This window comes from Plecotus auritus, assembly GCF_963455305.1.
Source record: "Plecotus auritus genome assembly, chromosome: 13".
NCBI classification, from domain to species: Eukaryota; Metazoa; Chordata; class Mammalia; order Chiroptera; family Vespertilionidae; genus Plecotus; species Plecotus auritus.
In genome coordinates, this window is record NC_137779.1 from 12,230,014 (window position 1) to 12,241,833 (window position 11,820).

The following is an 11,820-nucleotide window of genomic DNA, read 5'->3' on the forward strand; positions in this document are numbered from 1 at the left end:
TAAAAAATAAAAAATAAGTGAATTCCGCTCACTCTGTAGTGCATAGTGCATTAGGGGGTGAGAAATGCTGTGGAGAAAAACAGAGAACAGAGTGCAGGGCGTGAATGGCTACTTTAATCAGGTGGTGGGGAAGTCTCACTGAGAAAGTGACATTTGAGCAAAGATCTGAAGGAGAGGAAGGGAGCCTTGCAGATGTCGGATGGAAAAGCATTCCAGGTAGAGGGACCTGCAGGTGCAAAGGCCCCGAGATGGGACCCGTGCCTGATCATGTGAGACTTCCAATCCCCTCTCCCTGCCATTTTCCATCTCAAAACTGACAAGCACAAGTGTCACCCGCCCAAGCGCTGCAGAAAGCATCTCTCCCCATGAACCAGCCGCCCGCCTCTTTAACCTTGAATGCCTTTTTGGGTCTCAAGTGTCACCAGGTGTCGAATGAGCTGCCCTTACTTCAGAAGAACGGCATGGGGTGGGGGCGGGGGGGGGGGCCTTACCTATTAACTGCCAAAAGTGGTCATGCGGTTATTTTTAAACATGGGGAGGAAGTATTTATTGTTTGGGCGAGGAGAGTGGGAAGCCTGTGGGATTCTTCTAGGGAACCAGCGCTGAGTCCTTTCCACCATGGTGAGTAGCCAGGGCTCCCGGTGGTGAGTAATGCTGGGTGGGTGAAAAGGAAACACCACCTATAAGCAAAGGACTAAGGGGGCCGGAGGGGGTGGGGCGGTGGCTTTTGAGGACCCCAGGCTCCGGTGGGGAAAGCGCTGCTGGCTGTGTACGCACAGAGGAACCCCAATCAATGCCCTGATAAGCCACAAATAACAGCAGCTCCCGGGGACTTGCAAAAACAAAATAAGAGAGTTAGCTTTTTTATGGCTTGTCTACTGACCTCTGGAGGAATCAATAACTCCCAGGGCTTGCAAAATGGGATTGAACGCTTTTAAGGATCAAATTGTAATTCTTTTCTCTTGTTCGGGCAGCTGGGGAAAAGATCTTTTTGTTTTCACCTTTTGAACTTGCAAAATTAAAACCTTTTTCCGGGCGCAGTTCGGTTAGGTGTCTCCCTCCCGAAGCAGGAAGCCCCCAAATTAGGGCTAGCATAGGAGAGTGGTCAGGAGCACAGACCCTGGAGCCAGACTGCCCAAGTGCAACTCCAGCTCTGCATTTTGCTTTGTGACTATGTGACCTTGGGCAAGTGACCCAACCTCTCTGAGCCTCAGTTGCCTCCCCAGTAAAAAAAAGTGACGCTAAAAACAGCATCTACTTGATAGAGCAGTTACGAGGATTAAGCGAAATAATGTATGTACCAGTGTTTAAGCTGTAACTATTTAAAGTCGTCTTTGCACTGTCTGTGTGGTGCAAGGCTGGAACATTTAGAAAGATTTCGCTGCCATTTGGATCAGAGGGAAATTGTGTGTGTGGGTGGGGGAGCGATTGGGTTTTAACACCCTGAAAAAGTGTCATTTCATCTCGACATTCCTCATGGTTTAGTGAGCCTGACTCCCGCCCCCAATCAATTCTCCTTCTGTGCATTACCAAACTTTTTGTGAAATGCATTGGAACAAAAGCGCTGGACCCTGCAGGGGCTGATCTGAAAGCATGGCTCCATCCCCAGAGACACACCTCTCCTAGTTTTAAAATATTTTAAAATATGTTTTTATTGATTTCAGAGAGAGGAAGGGAGAAGAAAAGAGAGACAGAAGTATCATGATGAGAATCATCCATCAGCTGCCTCCTGCACGCCCCGCACTGGGGACCTAGCCTGCAGCCCAGGCATGGCTCTCACTGGGAATCAAATCACCGCCTGCTGGTTCATAGGTCGACACTCAACCACTGAACCACACCAGCTGAGCAAGTTTTTAAAAGGAGGCTGCTGCAAGGTCCTCAGTCTCTTAAGATCCACCAGAACCAGGGGGGCCTTTGAGAAATGTCACGTTGTGTCTTTTTATCCCTCCGGCATCACTGTGGACACCATACCCCCATTTTACAGATGAGCAGCTGAGGCTCACCCAGAGACAGGGCCTGAGCTAATTTTCTAATTTCTGACTCTTTTAATCGATGCCTTGCCCCCCACTCTAGGCACCCAAGAAAGCCAAGAAGAGAGCAGAGGGCGCCAATTCCAACGTGTTCTCCATGTTTGAACAGACCCAGATCCAGGAATTTAAGGAGGTGGGTGCAGCTATGGGATCATTAGTCTGGAGGCAGATTCCCACCATTTGGGGAGCACCTTCCCCTCATTCCGTGTTCCTCATGGGAACCTCTTGCTTAGATGTCTTTAGCCTCCAAACAACCCCAGATTTTTAATAACTTTTGCTAATCATCAAAATAAAGCTTTTGTTGTTGAAAATGTAGGAAAATTTTCACAACACACAAATGACCTATAATTCTACAACCCAGAGGTAGATTATCAGTTAACATTTGGGTATACAGCCTTCAAGTCATGTTTGTTATATATATATATATATATATATATATATGTTGTTGTTGTTTTTAAACGAAGTTACAGTATTCTGCACCTGCCAATGAGTGTCTGCTAGTTTTCTTTGAGCAATTCAGTATCAACATTTTCTATCATTTATCTAAACCACTTCCTACAGTGGAATGTTACATGTGTTTAGAATGTTTTATTTTTTCATAAGTAACACATTTTTGCTTGTATCTTTGGTTATTTCCTTGGCGTAAAATCCTAAAAGCAGGATTGCTAGGTCAAAGGAATTAAATACATACATACATACATACATACATACATACATAGGAGCCCTGGCCTAGTGGTTCAATTGGTTAGAGCGTCATCCTGTACACCAAAAGGTTGTGGGTTCAATCCCCAATCAGGGCACATGCAGGAGGCAACCAATCAGAAGTTCCTCTCTCGCATTGATGTTTCATTGGTAAATTGTCCTCCAGAAATGAGATGCTAATTCCTACTCCCATTAGCCCCAAGAGGAAAAAGTGCTTTTTTCTCTCACATCTCTGTCAACATTGGCCAATAGTCTAAAATATTTTTGCCAATCTGAGAGATGAAAAACAGTATCTCTTGGATTTCAAATTTTACAGTCCTCGATTGTTGAATACCAGCGAGGTCTGAAACCCTATCACATTCTACGGGACTGTGCCTTATGAAGCAAACTAAATACCAATCAGGCAAAATGAAGCCACCGCCTGAAGACTTTGAAGGACAGACAATTAATTATTTTTCCAGCAGTTGTGATTGGCTCACACTGAGTCACCCACGCTCCCAAACCTGGCCCTTCAGAGGAAAATATGCTAAGCTTTGCTAAAGAGGCCAGTGTGTTTTATACCGAAGGGGAGACCACTGGGATGTCCAAATGGGATGTGCACACTTGGACCTTTTGTCTCCACTAACATTCAATCACAGGAATGTTGTGTCCCACAGGCCACCAGGGAACGAGGAATTCCTGGGATGAAATGTCATATCTGAACTTAAAATAGTCACCTTCCAGGGAGAAAAAGCCACTACCCCTCTCCTTCACCCCATCCTAACCTCTGAGAGGAGATCAGCTGCTGGAGGTGGGGACAGGGGACATGGTTCCAGCTGCTGCAAAGAACTCAAAAATATACAGTGTTGACATGTCATTTACAAAACCCTTGGGCATTTACACAGCTCTTGGAGTCTCCCTGCTAGCTCGCTGAGAAAGACTACCAGCTCTCTTTTACAGATAATGTGGGCTGGCGAGTCAGGGGGCAGACACGAGACCCTAGTTTTTAACTTTTCTTTTTCAATAACAGTTTTATAGAAATATAATTCACATACCACAAATTGGCATTTTAAAAGTAAGTGTACAGTTCAGGGGCTATTTTATACAGTCACGGAGTTTTGCAACCATTATCCCTATCTAATTTCAGAACAGTTTCATCACCCCCAAAAGAAAGCTCATACCTGTTAGCAGTCTCTCCACACTTCCCTCTTCCCCAGCCCCTAGTGACCGCTGGTCTATTTTCTGTCTCTATGGATTTGCCTACTCAGGACATTTGATAGAAATTGAATCACACAATATGTGGCCTTTTGTGCCTGGCTTCTTTCACTTGGCATCGTGTTTCACGGCTCACCTATATTGTAGTACCTGCCATGTTTTCCTTCCTTTTTTATGGCTGAATGGTATTCCATTGTATAACAGGGATGGGGAACCGTTTTTCTGCCAAGGGCCATTTGGATATTTATATCATCATTCACTGGCCATATAAAATTATCAACTTAAAAATTAGCCTGCTATATTTGGTCCAACATTTAATGAACTCACCCCTGGTGCCTTGGCAGGGCCAGGCCAAATGATTTTGAGGGCCTTATATGTCCCGCAGGCCGGATGTTCCTCACCCCTGGTATAGATAGACCACATTTTGTTTATCCATCCATCCATTGATGGACATGTGGGCTATTTCCAGTTTGGGGCTATAATGGACATGCTGCTATGGACATTCATGTTCAGGTTTCTGTGTGGACAGATGTTCTAATTCTCATGACTGGAAACCTGCCAGATGAGTTTCTGGATCATACGGTAACTCTATGCTTAACATTTTGAGGAGCTGCCAGATTGCTTTAAATCTTTGACTCTGGATTTAGTGTCCTTCAATGTTCCTTGAAAATCCCAGAATCCCACTTCCCCTACCCCCTGGCCCAGCCTCTTGGGCTCCTGCCCCCCGATTTTTCCTGGGCTGACCAGCCAACCACCTCCCTTCCACAGGCCTTCACCATCATGGACCAGAACAGGGATGGCTTTATCGACAAGAATGATCTGAGGGACACCTTTGCTGCTCTTGGTACGTTGCCCCTCTAGGCCTGCAGGAGGGTCCATCCCACGCCCATGAGGGCCAGGAGGTGGGACCATTGAAAAGGTGAAGAGCTTGCCATTTTTCAAAGAAACAGCTCAACCATGATTGACCTTCAAGATAAATTTCAGAGGATAGGAAAGAAGAGTTTAACTGTTGAGTGTCCTCATATCTTTTCTTTTCTTTTTATTACTTTGTGTGTGTGTGATTTGAATGCAGTGCCAGCTCACAACAGAAAACTTGGAAAATTTAGAGAAGTATAAAGGAGAAAACAACAGTACCCATTAGGCCACACTCCACTGTTAACATTTCAGCCTCTAAGTCTTTTCTAGGTATATTGGAGGGGGGCGTTAATAATTGGAATCATTCTATTTTGGATTCAGCTTTTTTAAATGTACATCTCAAATGTGAGCATAAGTGCACGGAGCTTTTTCATAATATACTAGAGGCCCGATGCATGAAATTCGAGAGTAAGCCTTCCTTCCCCTGGTTGTCGTCACTGGCTTCCCTCCAGCACCCAGAACCCAGGCTACCCTCGCAGAAGCCCACTGGCCAGTGGCCTGGGCCTCCCTCTGTGGGACAATCATGGGGCGATGGCTGGGCCCCCCCAACCAATCACATCGCACCTGCCTTGGCTGGCCTTGCGCCAGTGGTCCCGATGGTTGTCCGGATTGTCATCTAGATGGTCATTCCACTGTTTGGCAATTTGATCGATTTGCATATTACTCTTTTATCTAGAGGCCTGATGAACGAAGATTTGTGCAAGAATAGGCCTTCCTTCCCCTGGCTGCCGGCACCGCCTTCGCTCCGGCCCAGAGCCGCCTTTCTGCATTCACTCTGGCCAGAGCCACCTTCGGCTTCTTGCCTTGTTGTGTCAATTTGCATATTCCCTCCTTATTGGCTGTGGGCGCCGCCATCTTTGTCACGGAGTTGCAGTCAATTTGCATATTCCCTCTTTATTAGCTAGGATATGTCCCACCTGCCACCACTCACCCCCCCACACACATACACATTCTGATCTCCGGAGCTCAGGGTCACCGTGAACAGCAGTACAGGTTGTGCACTGCACAGTTCGACAGAGGACTCTTCCTGTTTGTAGCCATTGTGGATTTTTATGTTTAAAACATAAATTATCCTGCCCTGGCCCGTGTGGCTCAGTTGGTTGGAGCATCATCTTATATACTGAAAGGCTGCAGGTTTGATACCCAAAGACAACCAATCCATGTTTCTCTCTCACATCAATGTTTCTCTCTCCCCCTCTCTCCCTCCCTCTCTCTTTTTCTCCTTCTCCCCTCTCTCTAAAATCAATAAGCATATCCTCGGGTGAGGATTAAAAAGAATAAAAATAAATTAAGAAAGGGTATCTTTTTCTAATTTGCACAAAGGTCCTATATAGGCCTGCGGCAAGGACTAGCGTGGGGAGGTATGTCAGAATCTCCAAGGCTGCCTGGGTTACAGCAGACATAATTTGAACAAGTACCCCCCAGGGACTCTGACCTGTCTCTCCCACCTCCGGCTGAGAAGGGCCAATTTATAAGATGACCATTTCCCATTGGAGTAAAATATTAAAATATCTGTATAAAATGTTCCAGGTTTAAAAGACACTATTTTAAATATAACTAACCCCTCCTACATAAGAGTTTGGCCTGGCTATTATAAATAACACTATGGGGAACATCTTCTCACGTGAATCTCTGGTGGGTCCACTCTGATTGTTCTTAGACCAGATCCCTGAAGTGGAATTACAGGGCAAATGCCAGTGTGCTGCGCGCTGTTTCAGTCCCCGCTGGAAGCCCTGAGTTTGTGTTTCCTTTCCTAGGGCGTGTGAATGTGCAAAATGAGGAAATCGATGACATGATAAAGGAAGCCCCAGGTCCCATTAACTTTACGGTGTTCCTAACAATGTTTGGGGAGAAACTTAAGGGTAAGCTGGTGTGCATCTGTGTGTGTGTGTCAGTCTGTCTGTCTGTCTTTATGTGTCTTCATCTTTGGGTATGAATTAAAGCACTAGGAGAATAGACAAGGATTGCCAGAAGACAGAGGCAGAGTAACATTGCAGGGGGAGGGGATAGGGGTGGAGAATAAAAACAGCAGCTAGCCCGGCCGGCATGGTTCAGTGGTTGAGCATCGACCCATGAGCCAAGAGTTCACCAGTTTGATTCCTGATCAGGGCACATGCCTGGGTTTCAGGCTCAATCTTCAGTAGGGGGCATGCAGGAGGCAGCCAATCAATGTCTCTCTCTCATCGATATTTCTTTCTCTCTCTAAAAAAAAACAAAGACAGCACCTAATGTTGCTCCAAGGCACCCACTGAGCCAGAGTTCATGCTAAACACTTTGTACACATCACCTCATTTAACAGCATCTAGGAGTGGGTTCTATTCTGCTCCACACTCTGCAGATGGGGACTGAGGCTCAGAGAAAGTCACATAGCTAACAAGTGTTGGAGTCAGGATTTGAATCCCAGTCTTTCCAAATCTAGATCCACCTTTGACCTTGAGTTTTGCTCAAAAATAACTGGATCCTTAACCCACTCTTTTAAAAATATCAAGGCTCAGGGCTCAGAGAAAGGCAGGGTCTCTCCTCCAAGCAAGATAGCCTTTGCCCTGGCCCCCCAACCTGGGCGGAGGGGTGCTTAGGTCCTGCCTCTTGGGGTCCAACAGGTTCCAAGTCACCTGTAGCACCTTTCAACTCTGTTTTCTGTTTCAGGGGCAGACCCTGAAGAGACCATTCTCAACGCGTTCAAAGTGTTTGATCCTGAAGGCAAAGGGGTGCTGAAGGCTGATTAGTGAGTGGGGGCTATGGGGGAGGACGTGGAGGCTCCCTGCTTCCTCCACACATACCTTGAGCCAACACCTGCTTTTCTCTCTCTGCAGCATTAAGGAGATGCTGACCACACAGGCGGAGAGATTTTCCAACGAGGAGGTAACAGGGCCCTTTGGACACTCTCTGCACCCCAGCTCCTGGCATCACCCTTCCGGGGACTCCATCTTCCTCTTTTCTAAAACACCCCTGACCCACACTGAGATAGAACCTGCCATTGTTTACTGAGCCCTTATTCCATGCCATTCTCTCAATCACCCAAGAGATCAGAACTAGTACTATTGTCATTTTATAGATGGAAAAACTGAGGCCCAGGGAAGTAAAGTCACTTGCCTAACAGGATAACACTGATGGTAAATGCAGGTCTGACTCCAGGTCTACCTCCCTCACAATGCAGGGAGCCCTGGTTAGAGCACCAGTCTCCTGATGGAGTAAGGGCGACATGCAGGTACCACGGACTGTCATGTAGGCTCCGCACTACACAATTCTCCTGGAAGCTGTTCTTATGATATACACTGAGTGGCTAGATTATTATAATCTCTGAACGCATAATAATCTGGCCACTCAGTGTGTGTGTGTATAAAATTAGAGGCCCAGTGCATGAATTTGTGCGTGGGTGGGGTCCGGCCAGCCTGGCCAACAGAAGGGGACATGGGCAGTTGGCCGGCCTGCCTGCTGGTCGAACTCCTGGTCGAAGGGACAATTTGCATATGATATAGTATAGCCTTTTATGATATAGGATATACACTGAGTGGCCAGATTATTATGCGTTCAGAGATCATAATAATCTGGCCAGTCAGTGTATATCAGAGTGTGTATTTGTTGCAACAGTTTTCCAGCAGATGGCAGTAAAGTGTCTTTATATATATATATATATATATATATATATATATTTTTTTTTTTTTTAATCAGAATATATAATTTTCTGGCAGATAGCAGTAAGGTGCCTGGAAGAAGGGACACTTAATACTTTGCCAAAGGTCCTATATGAACCAGCAACAGTCCTATCAATATTATTAATGTTCCCCAAGGAGTCTATTTAAAACTAGAGGCCTGATGCACGAAATTCGTGCAAGGGGCTTGGCCTTCGCAGCCACAGCGGCTTGCCTTGGCCCTCGCAGCCCCGACCCTTGCAGCCCCGGCTTTGCCTGGAAGGTCATCCAGAACATCATCTGGCTGTCCGGTCTAATTAGCATATTATGCTTTTATTATTATAGATAGTCCCTTCTCAGGCCTGATTCCATTAAGTTCCACATTTTACTAAAAATTCTATTTAGATTTTTCCCTCCAACACTCAAGCAGTTAAAAGAGCCTGCCTTCACCTTTGTACCTGCTCCTTAACCTCCCTGTACCTCAATATCCTCATCTGTAAAGTGAAGATAATAATAGAACCTGCCTTATACTTCACTGTGAAGATTAAACAAGTTAGTATGTGTGACGTGCTGACATGTGATAAGGGTAATGTTATCACATGTTAGCTATTAGTAGCCAGTATGGTTTTTTAAGATAACTAGCCAATATTTTTTAAGTGTGGAAACTGCATGTTTTTTTTTTAAATCTAGATTTCTGGACTCAGATTCCCTCAGAATCTGATCTCCTTAATCACGTGGCCATAAGCAGCTGGCCCTGAGCAGTTGCCACTTTTGTAGGTGGCCCATGTGTCCCATTTAGCCATAGTCCCACATTGCTCCCTTACATAACCTGTCCAGCTTCTTTGCACACTTGAGTGTGTGATACCTGTTTTATTCTCAGGTTGGGTTCTGGGGGACATCCTGTAGAGTGGCCCTTTGGGTCAGCACCTGGGAAGGAAGGGCAAGGAAGCAGAAGGGCTGGAGGGAGATGTTGACCCAAGATTCAGGCCCAAGCAGAGTCCTGGTCGACACTCCCTGTGGCTAGAATAGCCCTTCCAAGAGGTCCCGAGCTGGGACCACGCTGACCAGTAGGCTATGGGCTGCCTCAGGAAGGGTGTGACCTTGGGTCCTGCAGCTCTGCAGCAGCTGGGTGACAAGGCCTTCCTGGAGGGGGTCTAGTGATGCATCTCCACATCTACTACCCCCCTGACACGAATCCTCACCATCCCCATCCCATACCGTGATCCCCACTGCCTCTCCATTCAGGCCTGTCTCTGCACACAGTCCTCCTTCCTTCTTCCCTTCCCATCATCCTCTGCACCTCTTGCTGGTTCATTGCAGATTGACCAGATGTTTGCCGCCTTCCCTCCTGATGTGACTGGCAACTTGGATTATAAGAACCTGGTGCACATCATCACCCATGGAGAAGAAAAGGACTAAGGGAGTGGCTCACTGCCCCACATTGGCTTGTCTTTGTGGGGAGGGGGAGTCCCCGCTCTCCTATCACTTGGCCCAGGAAAGCCGCCATCCCTGCCCCTGGCCTGTTAGCTGTGGCTGCTTCATGTTTCTACCTCCACCTTCTTTGCAGCCTGGGTGGCTTATTGACACCACATGACCATACATCCTCAGATGGAAATCCATGCAGAAGCCACATCCAAATAAACAGGAGGTCGTGCATTTGTTCACAGTGTTTCTCTGACAGTAGTGCCTAGAGAATGGACGGCTCTTCGCTAGTTCCCACAAAGGCAGTGTATAAGCTAGTGATGGCCCTGCTGTCATTATTATTGAATCTTAGTGGCTTTTTATTTAAAATAGACCTTTGCAGCCACTCAGCACTATTTCTATCAAGGGCCACATTTTCCTGGAATGTTGACTAGAGCTCAAGCAGCTGTAGAGCCCAGCTTCCACAACACCCTTTCCCCCAGGACACCATTGGAGTACTTCTCCAACAAATGTGCTTAGACAGGCCCCATGATGATTTAGAGGAAGAGGCCGCACGTGCATGCTAAGAATATGTTCATTTGGCACATCTGTTCATTGTAAGAGATCAATTTCTAATTTGAGATAAAGTAGAACTTGTCTACTTCTCTCTAGGAAGTTGGAGGATGGGTACTGATTTCTGACTCTGTCTGAGGTCCAGGAACTAGGTAGGCCTAGGCATGAATCAACTCTTGATTTTTTTTTTAATATATTTTTATTGATATTTTACAGAGAGGAAGGGAGAGGGATAGAGAGCTAGAAACATCGATGAGAGAGAAACATCGACCAGCTGCCTCCTGCACACCCCCTACTGGGGATATGCCCGCAACCAAGGTACGTGCCCTTGACCGGAATCGAACCCGGGACCCTTCAGTCCGCAGGCCGACGCTCTATCCACTGAGCCAAACCGGTTTCGGCTCAACTCTTGATTTTGAGTGATCAATCATGGTTAAAGCATTTAGGTCTGTTTTGGCTATGAGAATACCAACTTAGGAAACAAATGGGTTCACGTAACTGAGAAGTCCAAGGGCCTCAGGCATAGCTGCATCCAGGAGCTCACACGGTGCCATCAGTACCTGAGGAGGCCTCTCCGCTGCACTGCTTTTTCCTGTTGCTCTGCTCTCCAAGGTAGCACAATGGCTCCTGTCCATCCCCTCAGCACTCTTACTGGAGAGAGGGCACATCTCTCCCAGCTCCACACCCACCCATCCCAGAAGAGGGCCTTTGGGCTATCTAACAAACCTTGAAACAGGTGGAGTGCTCTGACTGGCAGAGCTGGGTCACATGATTAACCCTCATCTCATCCTGGGGCTAAAATCAGCCCCTTCCCCAAACACATGGCTGTTCCCCAGAGGAAAACCCAGATCCCTTTCAGGAAGAAGAGTGAACGTCAGACCCTCGTAAGTTTTCAAGAGAATCCCAAGAACTCAGGACACAGCCCAAGCGAATGATGGGATGGGAGCCAAGAGCTGAAAGTGGGGATGGGAGTGGCAGCTGGAGCCTCCTAGAAGGAATGACAGGGTCCAGGCAGTCAGAAGAGCCAGAACTGGAGAGTCTTCAAGGCTCAAGAATAACCACGAGCCCCTGCAGGAGCTCAGGGGCAGCCCCATCAGCACAAATGATGACCGCAGCCTGGGCTGCCGGGAAATGGGGCCCCTTTCAAAGTCAACAGCAAGCTGGGCAGGCAAGGACCCAGGGTGCCCCACCATGTTCCACTCACTGCAATGACCCACATGCCTCGTGCCCAGAACCTACTTCCTGGGGCTCTGCAGAAACACAGCCAGGTCCCGGGAAGGCCTGGGAGGGGCCCCAGCTCAGAGCATTCAAGTGCAGCGTGTGTTTCAGGGCAAGACGCCCTGGATACAGCTCTGCAGTGATACGTTCATCCA

General features: G+C 47.2%; 1 protein-coding gene across 1 annotated transcript; it reads left to right on the forward strand.

Moving 5' to 3' along the window:
• The first annotated feature begins 335 nt into the window (after positions 1 to 335).
• Positions 336 to 10,887, forward strand: MYL2 (myosin light chain 2). The gene is made up of 7 exons (XM_080649519.1): positions 336 to 621; positions 2,074 to 2,163; positions 4,695 to 4,770; positions 6,599 to 6,703; positions 7,488 to 7,566; positions 7,655 to 7,703; positions 9,794 to 10,887. The coding sequence occupies exons 1-7, from the start codon at positions 619 to 621 to the stop codon at positions 9,890 to 9,892; spliced, it is 501 nt and encodes a 166-aa protein (XP_080505645.1). The 5' UTR covers positions 336 to 618; the 3' UTR covers positions 9,893 to 10,887.
• Positions 10,888 to 11,820: the final 933 nt, after the last annotated feature.